Source organism: Bos mutus, chromosome 10 (genome assembly GCF_027580195.1).
Source record: "Bos mutus isolate GX-2022 chromosome 10, NWIPB_WYAK_1.1, whole genome shotgun sequence".
Taxonomy (NCBI): domain Eukaryota; kingdom Metazoa; phylum Chordata; class Mammalia; order Artiodactyla; family Bovidae; genus Bos; species Bos mutus.
The window spans coordinates 84,129,229-84,155,388 of NC_091626.1; the positions used below are offsets into that span (position 1 = coordinate 84,129,229).

Here is a 26,160-nt window from a genome sequence, read left to right on the forward strand (position 1 = left end):
CCTCTAAGGAATGTAGGGAGGAGAGTTAAAAAGCTGGTTTAAAACTCAACATTCAGAAAACTAAGATCATGGCATCCAGTCCCATCACTTCATGGCAAACAGATGGGGAAACAGTGGAAACAGAGACGTTTTTTTTGGGGGGGGGCTCAAAAAACATCGCAGATGATGACTGCAGCCATGAAATTACAAGACCCTTGCTCCTTGGAAGAAAAAGTTATGGCCAACCTTGACGCATATTAAAAAGCAGAGACGTTACTTTGCCACACAAGGTCTGTCTAGTCAAAGCTATGGTTTTTCCAGTAGTCATGTATGGATGTGAGAATTGGACTATAAAGAAGGCTGAGTGCCAAAAAAATAGATGCTTTTGAACTGTGGTGTTGGAGAAGACCCTTGAGAGTCCCTTGGACTGCAAGGAGATCCAACCAGTCCATCCTAAAGGAGATCAGTCCTGAATATGCATTGGAAGGATTGATGCTGAAGCTGCAACTCCAATACTTTGGCCACCTGATGCGAAGAGCTCACTCATTTGAAAAGACCCTGGTGCTGGGAAAGATTGAAGGTGGGAGGAGAAGGGGACAACAGAGGATGAGATGGTTGGATGGCATCACCGACTCGATGGACATGAGTTTGAGTAAACTCCAGGAGTTGGTGATGGACAGGGAGGCCTGGCGTGCTGCGATTCATGGGGTTGCAAAGAGTCGGACACGACTGAGCGACTGAACTGAACTGAAGGAGCGTAGAGGCGGGCCTGTGAAACCCTAGGCAGTCATTGTTGGTTGTCACAACTCAGAAGATATAAACTCAGGCTGAGGGGTGGCCTCAGCCTTCAGCAGTGGGGAGAAGCAGAAAGCAGAAGTAAAAAACAAGAGACTGAGAAAATGACTGTTGTTTCCTGAGGTTTTCTCCCTCCTGGTCTGGGCTCTTGTGAGGCAGAGCTGTGTTTCCTGCCCTGCAGTTCCAGAAACTTCTCCTTTGTCCTTATAACACATTCTGCATTTTTGCCTTGACCTACTCCAAGTGAGTGCTAATACTTGTATGAAAATGAGAGAGCACATGCCTGCGGTCATAGGCACTGCTAATAAATCGCCCTGAATTTTTACAAGAGAATTAAATGTCAAGTTTTTATAAGAGAATGGAATGTCACAATGTTTCATTGTAGTCTGCAAGGAGGAGAAAGAATTCAGGGCGACAGAGGATGAGATGGTTGGATGGCATCACCGACTCAATGGACACGAGTTTCAGTGAACTCCGGGAGCTGGTGATGGACAGGGAGGCCTGGCGTGCTGCAGTCCACGGGGTCGCAAAGAGTCAGACATGATTGAGCGACTGAACAATAACAACATCTGAACAAGTCTGAGCGTGACTGCTGCACTGAGCTGTTGGAAGGAAGGAAGTCTTTCTCGGGTTGTCACACAAATAGCCGGGGAAAAATAAGGCAGCTGATACCAGCAGCAGAAGGCGTGTTGACTGCAATGCCGGCTCTCGAGGAAGGTAAAAAGGAAGCTTTGGAGTTTGTTTTAAACGGAGCTTCCAAGGCCCCACCTCAGACCTGTTGAGTCAAAAACCCCAGTCAAGTGTTCAAGACAGTTACACATTTTTTTTTAGTTTCCTAGGAGATCTTGATGTGCACCCTGTTAGCAAGAGCCACCTGACCCCAGGACAAAGGGACGTCTGAGAAAAGGAAGGACTCTAGCAATCACAGACTTGTGCAAAAACAAACGACGCTAACCGCAGTGGTTCCTCGTCAGCACTGGTAGAATTCCTTCCTAGCTCAGAAACACGCAATTTTCTTGCCCAAGATGATGAGTTTCAAACCTCCAAAACGGCTTAAATTATGTCTAGTATATACTTCTTGAAGAGGCAGGATAACATGTAATCCATTAAACAGAACAAAACAGGGTTTGAGTTTGCAATTTGTATAAAATTTTCAAGTTACTTCTTCATTGTAGAAATCAGAAAATAAAGATAGGCATTAAGAAAGCAAATTATGTCCCAGAATCACATGACCCACTGTTTGGTGATTCATTCCACACTGTGGGGTTTATACTCCTCTCTCTTTATCCTACCAGGTCAGGTATATATTTTTCCCTTATAGAAATAGGACCATACTGTTTTGTAACTTCTTTTCCACTTCATATATTATGGACACACTCTGTGTTGAAATATACTTTTTATAGCTTCATAGTACTACAGTTATGGATGGATTTGTGAGGGTTGAATGAGACCCACATGCGTGTGAGGTGCATGGTAAGTGCTCAGTAAATGGTAGGTTTTACTCCTGTTACTGTTAGTGCTTACTCATTTTCCTATTGATGGGATATTAGGTTGTTCCCAGAGTACAGCTGTTCATGTTTTATTTTATTATATCCATAATAGACATTAATGCTTCATTAGCTAGAAACATTTTTTTGTAGTTTATTGTTTTAGGTGTTAAATACACAGGAGTTTTATGTCTTGTCCAGTCAGATCTCTTAGTCTTATCCTTAGTGATTTCTAGGCTTAGAAAGCTAAATTCTCACTATGATACTATAATAAATTTTGATACATGATAAATATCAGTATACAAATATTTAATCAATTAAAATGCTTCTACCAAAATGATTAACCTAGAAACAAGTTTAGGGCAGATGCATTTCTACAGAAAACTTTAATTCTAGAGAAAAATCCTTGATAAGGTAGCACATTGTCCCCTAGGTGCCAGGTAAAGCCGGTGATGCTGCGGTGCGCGTGCAATGGGACGGAGTCCTCCTCCTCCGAGGTGACCTGGGACAGGACTCGGTCTCCGTGAGACAGGAGAGGAAGCAAGCAAAGAAAGAACCCAGCACACTGCCGTTTCTTTTTGCTTTCCAGCCCTGTCCAACTCTTTGCAACCCCATGGACTGTGGCCCGCCAGGCTCCTCTGTCCACGGGATTCTCCAGGCAAGAATCCTGGAGTGGGGGCCATTTCCTCCTCGAGGGGATCTTCCGACCCCGGGATCGAGCCCCCACCTCTACGCTTCCTGCACTGGCGGGCGGTTCTTTACCACAAGTGCCACCTGGGAAGCCTCTCAGACCACAAGAAATCAAGTTTTGTTTAATTACGTTAACCTTTTTTTAAGGCATTTATTCTCATCATATAGCAGCGTGTGCATGCCAATCCCAAACTCCCAATCTATCCTCCCCCTCCCACCCCTCCGCTCTTATAACCTCTGGTTCATTCTCTAAGTCTGTCTCTATTTGTTTTATTAAATATCAAGTCACTTTGCATTTGCCCACCTCTGCTAATGCATCTGAGCAACGCCTGTGCAGAGCTACGAGCTGGCTCACTGTCCTCTCATTTCAGGAGACAAATGCCAGCTTCTCATCCAGGGGCGACAAAGGGAGGGCAGGAAGAAGTCTCAGTCAAAGCCCACGGAAAGCAAGTTCGCACTCATCCGTCCACCCAACAAAGGCCTCCTGAGGGCCCGCGGTGTGCCTGGCAGCGTGCGGGGTGCAGACACACGGAAGTGAGTGAGACAGACGGGGACCCGTGGTTCCGTGTGGACTGCAAGACCCAAGAGGTACCGGGGAGACTCCTCGGCGCTCCCCGAGAAGTGAGGAGATCTGGTATGATGAGAGAAAGAAGCACCCAGCAAACACCGCTGAAACAAACCCCATCAGCCCTGAGGCAGCGCGCAGAGGAGATGCGCAGAGGCTCAGCGGAAGGCGAGAGCTTGGGCAGACCTACAAACGGCATGGGCTCTGAGCGCGCTGCCTTCTCATACACAGATTTGCTGGCAGAAGACAGAACCCTTATAGAGTCCAGGTGGTTGGGGACAACCTGTGTGCAGTTACTGACTGACTGCACAGCGGGGACACAGGGCTCACCTTTAGGAAACCAAGCTTTAAGAAAAAAGTTAACAAAAATTCTGACCAGATGAATCAGCAGTCACACATCCCACAGTGGCACAGTTCACAGATTTAGCCCAGGCAGGTTACTGAATAAATTTAAAGAATCAGAAACAATGACCTTAGGGCAAAAATAAGAGTCCAGAGTTATGATATATTTTCCAAGATGTCCAGTTTTCAACAAAAAAAATTAAGAAATATGCAAAGAAAGAAATCAGTCAGTATAAACTGTCTCTGAATATCTCCAGATGTGGTAATTAACAGAAAACACTTCAAAACAGCCATTATAAGCAGGTTCAAAGAGAAAAAGAAACCAGGAATAAAAATACTTAATGGAAAGTATGACAAAAATGAACAAATTAGTGATTTTCAAGAAAGAAGCAGAAATATAAAAATAACCAAATAACTGAAATGAAATATAAAAATAACCAAATATAAATGAAATGAATATAAACTGAAATGAAATACAAAAATGAAATGAAATATAAAAATATAAATATGAAATAAAAATAAAATATACAAATGAAATGAAATATACAAATGAAATGAAATATAAAAATATAAAAATAACCAAATGGAAATAGCTGAAATGAAAATGTAGTTGCCAGGTGCTGGGGGCTGCTGAATTGGGAACAACTGCTTCATGGATGTAGCGATTATTTTTAGGATGACGGAGATATTTTACAACTGGGTGGTAGTGATTATTTCCCAACACTGTAAATGTACCCCACATCACTGAATCCCACATTTGAAATAAATAGCATGTCATATAGTATTTATATGTATGTCATATAAATTATATCTAGACAAAGTTTAAAAAAGAAATAGTAAAAAAAAAAAAACCCCGCAAAGATCAGTGAAAACAACAACAAACAAAGCAAAAAACACGTTTCAATACAACAAGCCAATGGTGTGATAAAACGGCACTTCGAACGCCAGGCACTGATCCAGCTACAGAACAGACTGTTTGCGGTATTGAGAAAGACTTAGCACTGTCTTCCAGAATTCCATTAATGAGGAGTCGGTAAATCTCCACCCATGCATGGTCAAGGAGACCTCTTAGTCTTCTGGAAGCAGAGATGGGAGGGACCCCCCTGGAGAACTGAGACAGCTCACAATGTTCTCTGCAAGAGAATGGGAGACAGGAACCCTGGAGTAAGCCCAGGACTGGCTGCTCTCCGCAGGCCCCTTCAGCCCTTGGGCGATATTCACACCATCTCTCATTCAGGCACGACGGCGGGATCAGGGACTCCTTGCATACAGCATCAGGAGACTCCACCATTCTCCCTGACTCACCCTGGATTTGTTGAAAATTCAGAGGTGGCAAAGAGTAACCAAGGCAATGGTAATAGCTCTTATTAAAAAAAACTATCAAGAAAGAATAAAATCAAGTAGAACCGGGACTGAGTCCATCTTTGCTGGTATTTTGAATTAATTTTCCTCATCAGTGCTGGGAACACAGAACAGCAATTCTACACCTTGTTTTGGGGGAGCGTTATGCTCAGCTAATTAAGTAGTTCACAATACAATCTGATGCTTATGTAGGTGAACCACAGTCTAGAAAAGTGTGGGCTTTGAAGCCAGATGGACCCGCTCCTCCTGCTGCTGGCTGCGGGGCGAGGGGCAAGTCTCCTAAGCCTCCGTTTGCTCGTCTGTGAAGTGGGGATGTCATCCCTGAGTGCTGTTCTGAGGATCAAACACAAACCACTGCTTATGGTTTATGTGTCTGGTGCAGTGAAGGGCTCAACAAATTTAACTGTTAGAATCTGGGCGCCTACTGAGAGTGTCTGCCCACTGAAGACACTCAGCATCTGGTGCAAAGTGGGTACCAGTGGTGGCTGTTGGGTCTCCCTGCCTTTTCAGAGCATCCTGATGCTCCCTTGAAGACAAAGAACCGAAGACGCTCAAGTCTGCAAAGCTTGTTTCTGCATCCCGCCCATTTTCTTCCCTCCCAGGCAGATTTTCCTGCTACTTCAAAATGCTCCCTTTAACATCTGTCTCCCACACTTCCATATCTTCTGCCTGCCAAGCCTCAGTATTTTAACTGTGGCTTTACCGCATCTGTTTTTAATAACCTCTGTTCACCAGTTTAAAACCCTCTTCTCTCTTCATTTAATCACTTGTTGGAAAAAAGAACCGGAAGGGATGGATGTTTGTTAGCACCGGGTCCTATCTCCTCCCCAAACACAGGATTATGAGAGTCTAGAGGGTTTTCACAGAGGAGTCATGAAAATTCACAAAAAGCGTCTTTAAAAATGGAGCTCTCTTTCCCACAATGAGATTGACTTTATTCTTGAATAACTCTTGCCAGTGTTTAAGTGATGCAATTCTTAACTTCGCTGTTTTTCTTACCAACTTCCACTCGTCTCTCAGCCCTGGAAACCCCAAGACTCTCCCTTAGCCCTTTCCTAAACCTCATGTTCCTAAATCATCTGCAGAAGCACTTCACCCCACCCAAGAACAGGGTATTAGAGTGCCTAATACCCTTTATGAGTCCCTTAATACCCATAAATAATGAAGTATTTATGGGACAATCACTTTGGCGGGGTTGGCATCCCAGGTTTCAGAATGATCTTTCCCACAGACACTTGGGCGTTATCCAAAATCAGTATGGCCAGTATCCAACGAGACCTCGGAGGCGCTCTCCGTTTCACTGTGCCCTGTCAGCTGCATACTGTATAGAGCTCGATGCATTTGTAATTACTGAGTTTCCTTTGAACCTGTCACTGTTCACCATTTCCAGTTAGTGGGTCTTAATTTCCCAGAGGAAAACCTTTGGCTGGTCACAAAGTTCAACCTCATTTATTACACAGCTAAAGAAGAACCACTTCTTTGCCTACTGATGGGGGATGACCAGAGAGAAATCAACAAGAGTGGGATCCAGTCTCCACCCATCCCATCGGGAAAGGCTTGACTGCTCTGTGATCAGACTGGAAGCAGTTTCTAAAAAGCAGTATCACACAGGACACAGCTCTGCAGCTCTTTCCTAATTTCCTGATAAAGAGCCAGGTGACAAGGTCACTTGGTTCTTACGTCTCAAAGAGGCAGGGCGGACCTCAGCTCTTAGGTCGGTGACGAATGGCAGGTGACACTCAGGCTGGACGGGGTGGGCACAGGGAGCACCCACGGCTCTTCTTCAGCCAGTGGCTGGCACGTAGGAAAGCTGACCCAGCACGGCCAGATTTCTCATCTTCCAAGAGAAATCAGAAATCTACACTTTGGCTGGAAATCTCATTTTTAAAAGTTGACCGCTGCTTTGAGTCTTCTCAAACACCCCACAGCCCATGTTAGCTTCCTGGAACTGGCTGCTACAGGCTCATAGGAGCATATATTCTCTCTACACCTGCTTTCAGTGAATTCACGTTCATAGCTTGAAACGTTCGTGGCCATTTAGGGAATATTTACATCACAGAAACAGGCAAATGCTGCAATGCAAGTCAGGCTCTTGTTTCTTTGCTCTTTAAGCTGCCACCAAACATTTCTCAGCACATCTCCACCTGTGGGCCAAACAAATCATGGCACCTCTGGCCAAAGCTGCAACTTCTAATTTAAATATTAAACTAGAAGTGGTGGTGGTGGTGTAGTCGCTCAGTCTGACTAAACTCAACTCTTGAGACCCCATAGACTGTAGCCCACAGGGCTCCTCTGTCCATGGGATTCTCCAGGCAAGAACCCTGGAGTGGGTTGCCATTTCCTTCTCCAGGGGATCTTCCCGACCCAGGGAGGTAACCTGGATCTCCGGCATTGCAGGCGGATTCTTTACCAACTATTAAATAACCATAAAGAAGTAGCTGTTGTTCACTCACTAAGTCGTGTCCAACCCCATAGACTGCAGCACGCCAGGCTTCCCTGTTCTTCACCATCACCTGGAGTTTGCTCAAACTCATGTCCACTGAGTCACAGCCTTGTTGGGGCAAAGGGGCCCGCGTAACTCAATGAAGCTATGAGGCGTGCAGTGAGGGCCACCGGAAAAGGACGGGTCAGAGTGAAGAGCTCTGACAAACCCTGGTCCATGGGGGAGGGAAAGGCAACTGCTCAAGTATTCTTGCCGTGAGAACCGCTTTAGTTCAGTTCAGTCCAGTTCAGTCGCTGGGTCGTGTCCGACTCTTTGATCGTGTCCGACTCTTTGGTTGTGTCCGACTCTTTGATCGTGTCCGACTCCTTGCGACCCCATGGACTGCAGCACTCCAGGCCTCCCCGTCCAGCCCCAACTCCCAGTTTGCTCAAACGCACGCCCATCGAGTCGGTGATGCCATCCAACCATCTCATCCTCATGAGAACCCCATGAACAGAAGTAGTATATAAATGCAAGGAAGCGCTATGTGTTCCCGACCTGGTGCTGACAACGAAGAGTGCACGTGGCGCCGCGGGCGCGTGGAGGGGCAGGCTGAGGCGCGGGGCGCCGCCAGCTGAGAGCGGAGGAAGGGCGCAGGAGGCGGCTCTGAGCCGAGCCGCGGCCTGAAGACGGCGCGCTCTCTACACGCGGCTGTAACGCTCGCGGCCGCCCCGCGGCTCCCAGCGGCTCCGGCATCTTCTGCTCCGTGGCGATCCTCCGGGGACCGCAACAGCCTGAGCTGTCTTCTGAATCACCAGGAAAAGCTGAGACTGTGCAGTGATGGGGCAGTAAGAGTGCTTCAAGCCAGTTTTCAAACAGCTGCGTGTGGATTAAAGCTCTGCCAGCCACCCAAGGAGCAGTGATAAACGACCATTTCCCCTTTGCTCTTCATTCAAAGTCCGCCTAACCTCGGCCGGGTTCTCGATTCCCGTTTCTGTGACTCGGAGCTTTTGGCAGTCTGGGGAAGCCTGCCGCTCTCCACTGTCTCAGAATGTTTTGTTTTTGTTTTTTAATGAGTGAAATAAAGTGCATACGACTACAAAAGCCATCACATTAAAGTTATGAAACTGGGAGACAGACGCTGGTGCATTGCGTGTACCGCGTGCTCAGCCGTGTCCGACTCTCAGCTGTCCCACGGACGTCTCGGCGTCCCTCCAGGCGCCTCTGTCCATGGAATTTTCTAGGCATGTGGGTTGCTGTTTCCTATTCCAGGGGATCTAACCTGTGTCTCCTGCATTGCAGGTAGATTCTCTACCCGCTGAGCCATCAGGGCGTCCCATGATACAGTATGTGAGCAACCTTACTATATCAGTAGATAACAAGAACAGGTCTAACAACCACCCTAAGTCTGCAGTGTGACGAAGGGCTGGCACGCTGGCGTGTGCCACATGCTTAGGTGAGAACAATCCATCGCTGATTTCTGCTGGTGACAAAGCTGCAGGGGCTACTCGTTCTGCCTCTGAGCGGTTCTCTACACTCTCCACTGAAGGAAATCCTAGAGGCTGCTCAGTCAGAGGTCAGTGAACACAAAGATGGAATTCTTTTCCCATCCAAATGTCTAGCCTCCTTACAGTGATACTTGAAAACAACAGAACATTATTGAAAGAGATTAAAGGAAAGGAAAGGAAACTGAAGTCGCTCAGTCGTGTCTGACTCTTTGCGACCCCATGGACTGTCGCCTACCAGGCTCCTCTGTCCATGGGATTTTCCAGGCAAGAATACTGGAGTGGGGTGCCATTCCCTTCTCCAGGAGATCTTCCCAACCCAGGGATTGAACCCGGGTCTCCCGCACTGTAGATAGATGCTTTACCATCTGAGCCACCAGAGAAGTCATTATTGAAAGAGATTAAAGGATCCAAATAAATGAAAAGACACGTCATGGATTATAACACATAATATTTTAAAAATCACAATATTCCCCTAGTTGATGTACAGAGCCAACACAAGCCTTCTTTGCAGAAACTGACAAGCTGATCTTAAAATGCACACGAAAGTTCAAGGCACCCGTAATAGCCAAAACAATTCTGAAGAAGAACAACAACCCTGGAGGATTCACACTTCCTGATTTCACAATTAACCACAAAGTTATAGTAGCCCCGGCAGTGTGGAGCTTGCTGAGGACATACATGGAGATCAGTGGGACAGAACTGAGAGTTCAGAAATCAACCCTCACATTCATGGTCAACTGATTTTTCACCAGGGAGTCAAAGCTATTCAATGAGGGAGAGTATAGTCTTCTCAACAAACGCTGCTGGGGCTGGACGCTGCACGGAAACACTTCAGCTGGACCCTTGTCTCATAACGTGCACAACAGTGGGTTCAAAACAGATCTACAACCTTGATGCAAGAGCCAAACTACAAAACTCTCAGAAGAAAACACAGGCACAAATCTCTGTGACACTGGATTAGGTGACGGTTTCTCATATGTGACACCGAAAGCATAAACAACAAAGTAACTTGAAACAGGAAAAGAAAGGAAATGAAATCATTAACTTGAAAAGATGCCGCAATCGCATGTTCTCTGTAGTGTCACTTACAACAGCCAGGCCTCGGGAACAACCTAAGCGTCCGTCAGCAGGTAAATGGATAAAGAAGTCGTGGTACATGTAATGGAATACTAGTCGCCCATGTTCTAAAAAGGAGGGCTTCCTTGGCTGTTCACTGGTTAAGATGCCATGCTTAACCGCATGGGTCACAGGTTTGATCCCTGCTCAGGGAACTAAGATCCTGTATGACATGTGACGTGGCCAAAAAAGAAAGAAGGAAATGCTACCATTGTGACAACATGGACGGATCGAGAGGGACAGACAAATCCTGTATGATGTCATTTATATACAGAATCTCTTTAAAAAAACAAACCCCGCACCTTAACTCATGATACAGAGAAGCTGCCAAAGGCGGGGGTGGGGTGCAGTGAAATGAACGAAAGGGATCCAAGGTGCAAACTTCCAATTATAAAACAGATTAAGCCCTGAGGATGTTTAAAAAAAGAATTATAAATGAAGAACTATCTGATGATAATAAAGACAGTAGGAGAATCGCAAAGGAGAACTGACAGTGTTTAGACCGACGCTTAATAGCGGGTCCTTAATAAACAGCTTCTGAAAACATTGTTAAAGACAGTCATCAGACAGTGGAGAAAAGAATTAATGAGCTGGAAGATAAATGGAGACTCACAACTAAACTATGGAATTAAGCAAATAGATGAAAACAAAGCAAAAGTAGTTGATAGACCAAAAAAAAAAAAAAAGGAATATCCACCTAGAGAATAATAACCTCAAGACTGAAAAGCCAAAACAACCCCCCCACCCCGCCCCCCCGCAGGATCGTCTGAACAAACCCTAAGAAAACAGTTTGCTACACAGCGGTGTTGCCGCACAACACTGTCCTTCCCTTCTGTCTTAATAAAGGAACCTTAACTGTGTTCACGTTAGCGACCAGCCTCCGTGCAGATGGCGCCTGGGCAATCTGACACGATTCTGGCCAAGGAGATGTAAACAGAAGCGGAGACTTCCAGGCAAACTCTCGGCACTCGCTGGCACGCACTTTCTGCCTTTTCATCTCTCTCCTTCTGCCTTGGTGGCATTCACAAGGCCCGGAGCCGCAGCAACAATTTTGTGAGCAGGAGGAGAGCGCTGCCGTCTAAGCCTGCCTGAGCAGGACAGAAAGACGGCGCCGGGACACCGGTGGCCTCGTGGACTATTCTCCCAGGGCTAAAACGCAGACCACTGGACTTCTCACGAGGCAGGAAAGGCAAACCTCTATGCGATGAGGCCACTGTTATTGGGGTTTTCTGCTATAACACAGACTGTGGCTGATTCTGCATTTGTCATCTTCTTTTCCTTTTTAATATCTGAGACAAAGAAACAGTACGACAGGAGCAATCCAACCTCAAGACTGAAGTGCTAATACAAGCGGCTGCAACGACAGACGTACGAGAAGCAGGGCGCACGCGCGCAGAAGCAGCCGGCGCCGAGCGACTGCTTCCTTCCTTTCCTCGCCCTTCCCCGGCGCTAAATGGAACACTATTTTCAGACCACGTAGGAAAGCCGTTCTCTCCAAGGTTAATTATCTGGCATCTACTTTCTGTTTGAAAGCGGAAGCAAGGCTTGAGAAAATGCAATGGTAATAAGTAAATTATTGATCAAAGCTCAAAGGTCTAGAGGCATGAAAAGAAAGAACAACTGAAATGAAGAAGAAAGTACAAATAAAGAAAAGCGCTAGAAATCACTGGAGGGGGTAACGGAGCGGATGTGTCGTCATCAGTTATCAGATGTGATGATTCAAGGCAGGTTCGTAGGTGCAAAAGTGTAATTTTTTAAAGTTTATATTCTGTTCCAGAGAACAAGATACATCGAGGAGTTGGCGAGACAAGGGGGTTAGAGAAAATGGGGCTGAAACCAAAGACGCAAGACTCTATCGTTCAGAGAAAGAAGCCTCAGTTTTATAGAAAAATATAAAAAATGAAGGCAGAAATCGCTTTTATCCTCAGATAATTTAGGTAAGATTTTATTCTGATTGCACTTAAAATGACAAAAAGGATACGCAGTCTACTGTAATAGAAGGCATAGAGTTGAAAAGTGAATAGAAAATGAGACAGAGAAAAAGACAATGCAAACGAGAGCAAATGTTAAATGTGCCGACTCCCCTAGAGAAATACTTTAAACTGTCAACGAGTATAAAAATGTATTAAACAAGTTTCTACTGGATAGCACGGGGAACGACACTCAATACCCTGTAATAAATTGTAATGGGAAAGAAGATGAAAAAGAATATATGCACGCATGCCTGAAGCATTTTGCTGTGCCAGAAACTACAGCACTGTAAATCAACTAGACTTCAATTCAAAAATGGGAAATTAGTGCTCGCTTCAGCAGCACATATACAAAAATGGGAAATTAAAAAATTAAGTGGCTTACTTTCAAAATTACAACTAGAGAGATGTTCTAAAAGTCAGCAAGTCTCTGCTAAGATTAAATGCAGGAATTTAATTAAATGTAAGCGTTTAAGACACTTGGTCCTTGGAAGGAAAGCTATGACAAACCTAGATAGCGCATTAAAAAGCAAAGACAACACATTGTTGACAAAGGTCCGTCTAGTCAAGGCTTTGGTTTTTCCAGTGGTCATGTGTGGATGTGAGAGTTGGACTGTAAAGAAAGCTGAGTGCTGAAGAATTGATGCTTTTGAACTGTGGTGTTGGAGAAGACTCTTGAGAGTCCCTTGGACTGCAAGGAGATCCAGCCAGTCCATTCTAAAGGAGATCAGTCCTGAATGTTCATTAGAAAGACTGATGCTGAAACTGAAGCTCCAATAGTTTGGCCACCTGATGTGAAGAGCTGACTCATTGGAAAAGACCCTGATGCTGGGAGGGATTGGGGGCAGGAGGAGAAGGGGACGACAGAGGATGAGATGGCTGGATGGCATCACCGACTTGATGGACATGAGTTTGAGCGAGCTCTGGGTAAAGGACAGGGAAGCCTGGTGTGCTGAGGCAACAGTTTAAAAATAGATGTTAGCATATAAAGCATTAAGAGATAAACAAAAGTATTAACAGAATTTAAAGCTACTCAAGTGATGAAATCAATAACACTGAATGTATATGTCCTCAGACACACAATGTTGTATATATATATATATATATATATATTTTTTTAACTATGTTTAGAGGGTGGGGATTATGTCCCTCCTGCTCCAAAATTCTGTAACATAAAAAAACCCAGCTGAGATATATACAGATACCAGGATGTAAAGAAACAGTCAAGTGAAAAAAAAAAACAGAACTCTGGAAAATGCACATTCTCAAATCATTATGTGATACTTTTAGAAATAAAGCATAATTATATAGCCAACCATACAGAAACATTTTTTAAAAAGCCCTTTTGAATAACATTGTGATGAGTTAGAACCAGAGAATGGGTGAGGATATTTATCTCAACCATGGAGAGGACTCACATTTATGAAAAAATATAGAAGAAAATGTCAGTCAAAATGAGTGTATTTGTTGTTCAGTGACCCCATGGACTGCAGCACACCAGGCCTCCCTTCTGCTGCTGCTAAGTCGCTTCAGTCGTGTTCGACTCTGTGCGACCCCATAGACGGCAGCCCACCAGGCTCCCCCGCCCCTGGGATTCTCCAGGCAAGAACACTGGAGTGGGTTGCCATTTCCTTCTCCAATGCATGAAAGTGAAAGTGAAGTCACTCAGTCGTGTCTGACTCTTAGCGACCACATGGACTGCAGCCCACGAGGCTCCTCCGTCCATGGGATTTCTTGCCTGGAAACAGGCAAGAGTACTGGAGTGGGGTGCCATTGCCTTCTCCGCAGGCCTCCCTGTCCATCACCAACTCCTGGAGTTTACTCAAACTCATGTCCATTGAGTCGGTGATGCCATCCAACCATCTCATCCTCTGTCGTCCCCTTCTCCTCCTGCCTTCAATCTTTCCCAGCATCAGGGTCTTTTTTAATGAGTTGGCTCTTCGCATCAGGCAGCCAAAGTACAGAAGCTTCAGCATCAGTCCTTCCAATGAACACCCAGGACTGATCTCCTTTAGGACAGACTGGTTGGATCTCCTTGCAGTCCAAGGGACTGTCAAGAGTCTTCTCCAACACCACAGTTCAAAAGCATCAATTTTTTTGGCACTCAGCCTTCTTTACGATCCAACTCTCACATCCATTCATGACTACTGGAAAAACCATAGCTTTGACTAGACGGACATTTGTTGGCAAAGTGATGCCTACGCTTTTTAATACACTGTCTAAGTTTGTCATAGCTTTTCTTCCAAAGAGCAAGCATCTTTTAATTTCATAGTGGCAGTCACCATCTGCAGTGATTTTGGAACCCAAGAAAATAAAAGTCTGTCACTGTTTCCACTATTTCCCCATCTATTTGCACAAGGTGATGGGACCAGAAGCCATGATCTTAGTTTTTTGAAAGTTAAGTTTTAAGCCAGCTTTTTCACTCTCCTCTTTCACCTTCATCAAGAGGCTCTTTAGTTCTTCTTTGCTTTCTGCCATAAGGGTGGTGTCACCTGAATTTCTGAGGTTGTTGATATTTCTCCCAGCAATCTTGATTCTAGCTTGTGCTTCATCCAGCCAGGCAATTCTCATCATGAAACATGAGTGTATGTGAGTATATAAAAATCTTTTCTACATTCCAAAAAAGAGTCATAAAAAAGGTAGCAGAATAGGATAACTACTTTGAACCCATGTAAGTAAATACATACAACAGAGATAAGACCTTGATGTGTACCCCTGGGCTTGCAAGACGGCCCTTAGACAGCATAGAGAATCCCAGGATTCTTGGAACATAGTTTGAAAACCAGTTGCCTGGCTGGTCTCTAAGGTCAATCTGATTCATCAGATGCTTAATACTAGGGAAGACCCAAGACACAGACAGCTTTGGTGCCGATACTCTGCTCACAGGCAGAGTCAGGAAGTTGCTTATGGGATCAAATATGTCCAAACTGGAGAGAAAAATTCTGGGGGCAGCCAGACTCTAGGCACATTAGTTATGTGACGGGAAGAAGGCTGCAACTTTGAGAATGATCAAACGTTCCAATCAAAGGTACAGGCTCTGTTTAAACGGACTCCTGGGAGGTAGGCAGAAAAAATAAAGGAGGGTGGGGCTTCACTGGTGGCTCAGACGGTAAAGATTCTGCCTGCGATGTGGGAGACACAAGTTCGATCCCTGGGTCAGAAAGATCCCCCCGCAGAAGACAATGGCAACCCACTCCAGAATTCTTGCCTGGAGAATTCCACCCAAACCTTTTACCATCCTGAGAGTCTGCTAAACAGATCATCTCTGTCTTCTTCTATGATCCCAGGTCACCTAAGGGCCATCACACTGAAAAAAGGGGTTGTGACCTCTTTAACTGGCAGTTCTTCCCACAAGGACCCCAGAGGAGGAAACGGCAAAGAAGTGGTGGGTCAAAGTGCAGGTTCTAAAGGGACAGCCCACACCACTTCCACTGGGGGCTTCAGACACTGCCTGGAAGCTCTCTGAGGCTCACATCCTGGTCTGCAACCTGAGAACACTAACAGCACCTACCCTGACGGGGTTGTCCCAAGAATTAACATATTTAGAGAGGTATAACCTATGGTAAGCCCTCAATAAATTTCATAATTTTTATTAAACACAAGACTGAAAAATAAAAATCACATTTAACCCCCAAATCCAACAATTTAAGGATGGCTAAATAAACTATTCTACATTAATTAAACACATAAAATTCTTGGGAAAGGGAATAGGAAATGCTGTAAAAAGAAAGGGGAAGAAATAACAGTACAGCCTTATGGAGGACAACACGTATGCGCAGTCACTAGAATCAGAAGAGTCAGGAAAGTGTAACTGCCTCCAACTCGTCTTAGAGATTAGAGGGCGTGCAAGGAGGCAGTGGCCGTGTCAGAGTCACCTTCTTGGTGATCAAGTGTCCTGCACAAACAGATACTTAAGGGAACTCCAAAAATGAAGACGCTGCTGAAGGTGGGACTCCCTGGCAGTCCAGGGCTAAGCCCCCACGTTCTCAGTGCAGGGGGCCTGGTTTGACCCCTGGTCGGGGAACTGGATCCCACAGGCAGCAATGAAGACCGGAGACCCTGCATGTCGCAACTGAGACCCAGGGCGGCCAAATAAATACATATATATTTTTTAATTAATCAACTTTAATACAGATCAAAGAAATTCTTACCATGATGAGATTAATTTTTACCTATTGGTACAACAATCTGCTCATGTTACAATGGTTATATGGAAAATGAGTGTTAGTTGCTCAGTCGTATCCAACTCTTTGTGATCCTGTGGACTGGCCGCCAGGCTCCTCTGTCCATGGGATTTTCTCCAAGAAAGAACACTGGAGTGGGTTGCCATGCCCTCCTCTAGGAAATCTTCCTGACCCAGGGATTGAACCCTCAACTCCTGCATCGGCAAGCGAACTCCTTACCACTGAACCACTTGGGAAGGCCCTCTAGAATACATTACACGGCGCTAATCATGAGCCACGTCCAGGACACACAGAGGGCACCAGTATAATTATCTCTGTCTAGTTAAAATGAGTAAAACTGTTGTTGAAAATCTGGTCATCAACCTGGAGGCTTGGGATGGGGGGTTACCGAGGGAGGCTTGAGAGGGAGGAGATATATGTATAATGATGACTGATGGGCGTTGCTGTACGGCAGAAATCAACACAACATTATAAAGCAATTAGTCTGGTCACCACACTGAGTGGCCTCCCACTGAGGTGGGGCTGGGCGTCCCAGACCCACACAAGCCACAGCCACGCTCTCAGTCCAAGGCCAGCACACCCCACATCCACAGAGCTGCTCTATATGACTGCTCCTCACCTCCTGACCACCCGCTGGTGCAGGTCTCACCTCCTCTCCATTCCAGCCCCTCCAGCAGCTGGTCTAAGTCCTGAAGCTCAGGGAGGGGCCCACCTTGTCAGCAGCCTTCTAGACTCCAGAGTTCTCAAAATTTAACATGGTTATGATTTACCACAAGGAAGAACCAACCCAAGTGTCTGTGAACAGAGGAAAGGATAAACAAAATGTTCATGCATACAATGGAATGCTGCTGCTGCTGCTGTCACTTCAGTTGTGTCCGACTCTGTGGGACCCCATAGACGGCAGCCCACCAGGCTTCCCCGTCCCTGGGATTCTCCAGGCAAGAACACTGGAGGGGGTTGCCATTTCCTTCTCCAATGCATGAAAGTGAAAAGTCAAAGTGAGGTCGCTCAGTTATGTCTGACTCTTAGTGACCCCATGGACTGCAGCCCACCAGACTCCTCCATCCACGGGAGTTTCCAGGCAAGAGTACTGGAGTGGGGTGCCACTGCCTTCTCCCACAATGGAATGCTATTCAGCCATAGAAAGGAATGAAACTGTGATGCATGCTACACCATGCTTGAACTCTGAAAACATTATACTTAGTGAAATAAGTCAGACAGAGAAGTATAAATTTACTTGCACTTACACACGTGACCTCCCAGTAGGTTCTAACTCAGCTGGTCTGGGGCAGGCCTGAGACTCTGCATTCCTAGCAAGGTCCAAGGTGATGCCCGTCCTGCTGATTCCAGGACCACTCTTTGAATAGCAAGAATCCTCGAAGTGAAAGTGAAGTGAAGACGCTCAGTTGTGTCCGACTCTGTGACTCCATGGAGTGTAGCCTACCAGGATCCTCCATCCATGGGATTTTCCAGGCAAGAATAGTGGAGTGGGGTGCCATTTCCTTCTCCAGAGGGTCTTCCCGACCCAACGCAAACCCGGGTCTCTCGCACTGTGGTACTGACTTTACCATCTGAGCCACCAGGGAAATCCCTAATTTTGAATCGTCCAGGGTGGTCTCCCTTTCCAACCCTAGCCCAGCTCCTATCACACATGCCCTAAGCGCACTCCACGTGCTGCCGACTGAGAGCCACCCAGGGGAGTTTCTCAAAGGGCACCAGGAGCTCTGAAAGCGGGCCCTAAACCTGCGCTGAGACAAGCACCACCGTCCCCGCGGAGGAGTTCTCATGGACGGCGACGCCAGTGCAGAATCCACCGCTGGGAATCGGGCGCGGCCCTGCGCCTGGGCAAGAGGGGCTTGTGCTGAGCTGCGCCGTGCCCCGCGCTGTGCCCCGCGCCTAGCTGTCCACGCAGGCGCACAGGCTTCCCTTTCACGATGATGGCGGAGACGCTGTGGGGAAGATCACTCATTGTATTATCTTGTCCTTTTCATGACAGTCTATAGAAGACATTGTTATTCACACTTAAGAAGAGGTGGGTGTTTTCTAAGCAGTCAGACTGAGTAAAAGCAATCATTTAATGGCTGTCCTTGCCTCTTTCAACAACTGGAAAACTCACAGGCAGCTCTGGGGCTCGTTTTTGACAATCGCGTAGGCCCTCCTGACACATCTCTCTGGGTATTAACACTTTGTGGCTTAACTGTTCTATCCCACTCGCGTTTCCTCACCCCTTCCCAGTCTTAAATCCACTCGGATCCATTTCTAGCACACTGTGCACACGTCTGGTAGGCGTCCGTGTGTTCACCAGGATCGAGCTTTGCCCACTCTGGGCTCTTGGGAGAGGTGTGGTTCTCCAGGTGCTCGATGTGGTCAATGAGACACGCGTGGAGGTGGCCTGTCCCACCAGGCAGTGCCCGTTCACTGCCGGTGCCCCACTCCTCAGCCCTTCCTGCCCCTTCCCCAGCAGTCCTGGGGACATCAGCTGATGAACATCAGCCAGAAGCTAAAAGAAGCCTGGAACACTGGGCCAACCCAGCAGACAACTGTCCTGGGGAGGCCCCTTGCCCACAATGCGCTCTGGGGTGGTAAGACGTAATCTCTTATCATATTAAGCTACTGAGAATCCCTTGGACTGCAAGGAGATCCAACCAGCCCATCCTAAAGGAGATCAGTCCTGGGTGTTCATTGGAAGGACTGATATTGGAGCTGAAACTCCAATACTTTGGCCACCTGATGTGAAGAGCTGACTTACTTGAAAAGACCGTGATGCTGGGAAAGACTGAAGGCAGGAGAAGGGGACGACAGAGGATGAGATGGTTGGATGGCATCACCGACTCAATGGACATGAGTTTGGATAAACTCCAGGAGCTGCGATGGACAGGGAGGCCTGGCATGCTGCAGTCCATGGGGTAGCAGAGAGTCAGACATGACTGAGCGACTGAACAGAACTGAACAGAGATTATGGAGTAGCCCAAGGCTTTAAGCCTACCCTGACCATATCAGTTTGCAAATGATCTCATCTCCTTTGTGGACAAAAGCTGAGTTATAAATACACAGGCAAGCACAGAAGCAAACGCCTAACAGATGCCTGCCTGAGTGAAAAGGGCACTTACAGAGGTTCACCCACAGGTTACACTGGTCACCTACTTCTCCAGCTGCACTTCAAGCTCATTCTTGCTTCAGGGCTGCTCACCAGCCTCTTTTAGAACCAACATCCCTGAGATGCGTTTTAATATTCTGTTCTGACTTTCCGCACTGTGGTGAAATATACAGAACATCTGTCATCTCACCCGTTCATAAGTGCACAATTCACTGGTATTAAACGTATTCACACTGTTACATAACTATCACCACTATTTACAGCCAAAACTTTCTTTTATTATTCCCCACAAAAATTTCATTAAACAAGCCTTCCTTTCTTCCCTCGGCTCCTGGTGGTCTCTTTTCTGCTTTTCATCCCTATGAAGAGTGCCTATCCTCGGCACCTCATGTAAGTGGAATTATATTTGTCCTTCTGTGTCTGGTGTATTTCACGCAGTATGTTTTCAAGGTCTATCCAGGTTGCAGCAAACACCACAACCTCATTCCTTTTTATAGCTGAGGAACACTGCACTGTAGGCGTGCACATTTTTAATCCATTCGTCTGATGCTGGACACTCGGGCTGGTTCCACCTGTTGGCTCTTGTGGCAGCGCCTCAGTGAACACTGGTGTGCAAATTCAGGCAGACCTCTTTTCCCTGCTCTTTGCTTTATTGTGCTTCACGGTATTGGGTTTTTCACAAATTGAAGGTTTGTGACAACCCTGTGACGAGGAAGTCTGCAGATGCCGTATTTCCAGCAGCATTTGCTCACTTCACATCTCTGTGCTCCGTTTTGGTAATTCTTGCAGTATTTCACACTTTTTCTTTATTGTTATATTTGCTCTGGTGGGCTGTAGTCAGCAGACCCTGATGTTACTACTGTAAAAAGACTGACTCACTGAAGGCTCAAGTGATGGTTAGTACTTCCTCGCTATAAGGCATTTTTAAATTAAAGTGTATACTTTTTTTAGACATAATGCTATTGCACACTTAATAGACTACAGTACAGCATAATCACAAATTTCGCACGCACGAGGGAGGCAAGAGGTCGCTTTACTGCGACACTCGCTTTACTGCGGTGGTCTGGAACTGGACTCACGACAGCTCTGAGGGGTTCCTGTATCTGTTTGAGTTTCTGCTTTCAATTCTTTTAGGGGAATGTCATGTGAAGTTCTATGTTTAAAGTTTTGAGAAACTGTCAAATTGTTTTTCACTCTGCTCTCACTTTTTTTTTTTTAATGGTTAACAACTTCATAATACATATTTATGAATCTCTGCATAATTTCAAACAAACACTTAACTTGTGATCAGTGTTTCCCTCTATATAACTTACAGGAAAAGCCACTGCTCTGACTTCTAAATCAAAGACTTTTAATCAATTAGGGACCTCCCTGGTGGTCCAGTGGTTGGACCTTCGCCTTCCAAAGCAGAGGGTGCGGGTTGGATCCCTTGTCCGGAAGTTAAGATCCCACATGCCTCGGGGCCAAGAAGCCAAACATAAAACAGAGGCAATATTGTAACAAATTCAATAAAGACTTTAAAATGGTCCATATCAGAAAAAAAAAAAATTTAAAAAGGTCTCAGACAGCAGTTGTATGAAATCCTCAACAGGAAAATACTGTTTATGAGCATCACCCACGGTCCTATGTAATGTTTCCCATATGAAATGCCAAGGGGGAAACATTTTTGAGGATTGTTGCTGTTTTCCAGTTGCTAAGCTGTGTCCGACTCTTTGTGACCCCATGGACTGTAGCATGCCAGGCCTTCCTGTCCATCACCAACTCCTGGAATTTACTCAAACTCATGTCCATCGAGTCGGTGATGCCATCCAGCCATCTCATCCTCTGTCACCCACTTCTCTTCTTGCCCTCAATCTTTCCCAGCATCAGGGTCTTTTCCAATGAGTCAGCTCTTTGCATCAACTGGAGCTTCAGCTTCAGCATCATACTGGGATTGCGTACTGGGAAAAGGTTTATGCTTCCTTTTTTCTCATCAGAATGCCAGTGCGGGTCATGACTCTGCCACAGTACATGCAGCCACATTCGAAGCCTAAATAGTCATTGGTGACACTCAGTCCACGCGCCTGGGATCTCCTTTAACCAGTTCTGGGCGCACTGGCCTGATTTCAAATGGCCAGTGCCTATATCTTATCAGAAGGCTACTCTTGGGCTGTCCAGGGACAATCAGGCCAGAAGTATCTGGGAATTACTTTTTGGGCTTCCCTGCATCCTCTAAGCAGCTTTTGACCAGTTTCTGGTGGGCGTGGGTGTATAAACGCCCCAGCTCCCTTACCTGGGGTGAGTCTGGTTCGTGAGCTTTGCGCTGATCCCCACAGCTTCCAGCCTGGGATTGAGCATCAGCTGCCCGCTCTGGCTTCTGCCTCACGGTACACCCTGCAGTGATGGACTTCCCTTTCCTGTATCGGTTCCTCCCTCACCTCCCCGTGTCTCTTGAATCTGCCAGGAAACTGCTTGCACCGATTCTTTGCTCAGAGTCTACATCCGAGGGAACTCAAGATAAGATGGAGCTCCCCTCTGGCAATTTCTTAGATCCAGTTGCTTTCCATATTTCTGTTACTGTTTCCTAGTTCTAAAGTTTACTTACATTTTATGATTATTCTGCTGTGAGCTTTCTTGTTATCGTTACGTCAACATCTTTGCATGGTAAAGCATAGTGGCACTAATTTTTAGAAGAAAAACCCGTCATGTAATACTACAGTTAAAACACACGACATAAATGGTTTATAGAACATGATACAAATTTAGAAAAATATGTATGTACATGTGTGTCCATGGGGAAAAAAGAACAGAAAAAAGGCACCAACTAACAAGGACCTATTGTACAGAAAACAACATTCAATACATTGCAACAACCTATAAGGGGAAAGAATCTGAAAAAAATAGGTATTACGTGTGTATACCTGAATCACTTTGCTGTACATCTAAAACTAACACGGCATTGTAAATCAACTAGACTTCAGTTAAAAAATGTAATGTACAAAATGTCAACAATGGTTAATTTTAGGCGGAGTCATTACAGAAGGTTTTCTCTTCTTTACAAAGAACATGAAGCTTCCGTTTCCTCATTTATAAAATAGGAATAATCACACTTAACATATGAATCATGTTGATTAAAATTGCGATTAATTTATGCAGCTGGCTGCATCACATCCTCACATGACAATCACAGGGCGTGCCTAATGTGCCCCGGGAAAGGACAGCAAGCACCATTATTCCATCAGCAATTAATGAAATGATTTAAGGAAACGTGAGAAATGAGAGAGTAAAAATAAACCCATACTTACATAGTGCTTTGTACTTTTTAAAGAACAATTAATTATATGAGCTCATTATCCTTTACAAGAACCTTTCAGAGGGGCAGCCTTCGGGAAAGAGTATGGGAAGGAGACAGGACTAATATTTACTCAACAGCTACAACATGCCAGATACCAACATGGGCACCTACAGATGATTCAGAGAAGGACGGGGCTCCGGATGTTAAACCGGCCCCGGTCACAGGCAGGATGGAGAGCCCCGACTCCACACTCGGTCCAGTGTCCTCCTGTCCCGCGGCTACGGTGCTCCATTTGCGCCCCAGGTGAGCTCACACGCCCACCCATCCACAACGCCCGAGGTTCCCTGGCCTTGGTGTTCACCGGTCTACTCCCATTCTGCCCCTTCCGACCTCTGTGTCCATGGGAAGTACAAACGGGTGGCTGTGGAGAGGGTGGGGAGGACTGAAATCTCCCACCAACTGGCTGTCAGTCACTCAGTCGAGTCTGACTCTTCCTGACCCCACGGATTGTAGTCCGCCAGGCTCCTCTGTCCACGGGAGTCTCCAGGCAAGAATACTGGTCTGGGTTACCATTCCCTCCTCCAGGGGATCTTTCCTACCCAGGGATCGAACCTGCATGTCTTACATCTCCTGTATAACCCACTCCAGTGTTCTGGCCTGGAGACTCCCATGGACAGAGGAGCCTGGCATGCTGCAGCCCAAGGGGTCTCACAGCTGGACTGAAGCGGTTTAGCACGCACGGACTTCTGGCGGAGCCCACGGGTCCGTAACCACTCGGGTCGGGTCTGTAACCACGCGGGTCGGGTCTGTAACCACTCGGGTCCTCTCCTCCTGGCCTCCTGCTCACCGGCTGAGGCCCTGGGCTTCTAGACGAACCCAGGCAGTCTTCCCTGACTAACCAGGCCCGAGGCTGATCTGTTACACTCAGTGCAGAATGTTTTCTCCTGGCAGAATGTCTGCCTAAGACAACCCTGAGTGGGAGCATCGGGGAAGTTCGTTGTGTCACCCGCCTCTTGGACAAGCTCTCTGGCAGCTCGGAGCCATAGCAGCAGGGCACCCCCGAGCCCCTGGAAGCCCTGCTGGTGCTCCTGGGGTTCCAGCAGCCAGCCCTGCGCCACTCTGCTTCTGGGAAGCCTTTCAAAGCCCCTCCTCCACTCCAGACCTCTGCTTTCTTCAAAATTTGTGCAGCATCTTCCCCAAAACCCCTTATCACTCATTACATTCAAGGGTGAGCAAGCCCTCGGAGTGCAAAGACCCCCACCCTTTTTCCTCCTGCTGGTAATAAAGGTGTAAGAGATGGTAGCCTTATGCCTCTCGCTCAGAAACTCTCACTAGCTCCCAACTGCCTCTAGTTCAGCTCCAGCTCCGCAGTAAAGCTCCCTCCCTCACCCCATCGGCCAGAAGACCTTCCTAGCTCTGTTTCCACTACTCCATACAGGTCACTGGGCCCTGAAAGCAATCCTCTCCTCTTCCAGAGTGTGAAGTACTTTTTGTCTCCAGACCCCAATCAGGCCAGCACTAACTGGTTCAACCCATAGGTCCCTTCTGCAGACCCCAACCAGCTTCTTCCTGATAGAAAACAATTTCCATCTTCATTAGCACTTTCGCCTCCTTACCTCCAAACTCATATTTATTTTCTCTGTGTTAAGTAGGAAGTCATGGTCAGCCTTTTTAAAACGTGTCTCCCCCTCAAACCAGTGCTTTATGCAAGGCACTAACTCATTTCATTGAGTCCCTTGGATTGCAAGGAGATCCGACCAGTCCATCCTAAAGGAAATCAGTCCTGAATATTCATTGGAAGGACTGATGCTGAAGCTGAAACTCCAATACTTTGGCCACCTGATGCGAAGAACTGACTCACTAGAAAACACCCTGATGCTGGGAAAGATTGAGGGCAGGAGAAGGGGACGACAGAGGATGAGATGGTTGGATGGCATCACCGACTCAATAGACATGGGTTTGGGTGGACTCCGGGAGTTGGTGATGGACAGGGAAGCCTGTCGTGCTGTGGTTCATGGGGTCGTAAAGAGTCGGACACGACTGAGCGACTGAACTGAACTCATTTAATAAATGTAGGTTCCTAGTCCCGATCTGTAAGCGTTCTCCTTAATATTCCATGAACTCAAGCTCAGCTTCCTTAACTAGACTGAGCATCTCCCATTACAGAGTGTCTCCAATTGAGTGAGTGAAGTCGCTCAGTTGTGTCCGACTCTTTGTGACCCCATGGACTGTAGCCTGCCAGGCTCCTCCATCCATGGGATTCTCAAGGCAAGAATACTGGAGTGGGTTGCCATTTCCTTCTCCAGGAGATCTTCCCGACCCAGGGATTGAACCCAGGTCTCCCGCAATGTAAGCAGACGTTTTACCATCTGAGCCACCAGGGAAGTCGTCTCCGATTGAGGATCATTCAAATCCCCTGGGGATTTTCTGAACCCGCAGATTCTGACTCCAGGGTCCCGAAGGGGCTGGGACTGCGTTTAGAACAAGCTCCAGGTGACTCTGCCGCAGCTGGTCCGCGGACCTCGCCGCAAACAGCAAGGAGGGCCTGTCACCTGCTGGTCCCTCAGCCGGTCCCACCTGCGCCGCCCGGCCGGGCGCGGGGGTGGCTGGACGCGGGGCCGGGAAGCGCGGGGCCCTCCCGCCGCCCCCCGGGGCGCACTCACCGATGGTGGACACGACGGTGCCCACGAAGTAGAAGGCGCCGGGGAAGTCCCAGCGCGGGCGCGCGCCGTCCACGCGGACGCCGGCGGCCGCGGCCTCCTCGAAGTGGCGGAGGAAGCCGCGCAGCGCGTCGCGGCTCAGGTTGTGGCGGCGGCCGAAGCCGGCCAGGCGCTCCTCCCAGCGCTGCCGGGCCTGGCGCTCGTGCGGCCGCTCCAGCGCCGAGAAGACGGCGGCGCCGCCCAGCAGGTAGAGCGCCAGGAGCGCGCCGAGCAGCAGGAAGCGCGCGTTGTCCTCGTTCGCTCGGCCCGGCCCGCAGTCGCCGCCGCAGTCCCGGCCGGCCATGGCCCGGCCCCGGGCCGATCGTCGCCGGGGCTCCCAGGGAGGTGGGGCGCCCGCCGCGCGCTCAGCCCGCCCCGGGCCGCGCGGCCACCGCCTCACCCATCGCCTCCGGCCGCGCGGCTCCCGGGGCCGCCGCGTGGACCGCGCTAGCTGCCACGTCCGCCCTGACGCGCGGTTTCAAATCCTCTTTTTGGTCCGCCGCCGCCCCCCCGCCCTCCCGGGGCTGAGCCCGCTTCTGCGGGGCCCGAGGGTGCGCCGCCGTGCCCCCTGGCGCCCGGCCCCGCTCCGGGTGCGGGGAGGGGGGGCAGCGTGGGGCGTCCTCAGGACAAGCCCCGGGCCCGCCCCCAGAGACGGGGTCTGCGGGCCTCG

General features: G+C 47.6%; 1 protein-coding gene across 1 annotated transcript in view; it reads right to left on the minus strand.

Moving 5' to 3' along the window:
* KCNK13 (potassium two pore domain channel subfamily K member 13) overlaps positions 1–25,960 on the minus strand; it is a 107,288-nt gene extending 81,328 nt beyond the window's left edge. The window contains exon 1 of the mRNA XM_070378366.1: positions 25,455–25,960. Coding sequence (XP_070234467.1) covers positions 25,455–25,794 — 340 coding nt within the window. The 5' untranslated portion in view covers positions 25,795–25,960. The remainder of the gene's footprint in view (positions 1–25,454) is intronic.
* Positions 25,961–26,160: the final 200 nt, after the last annotated feature.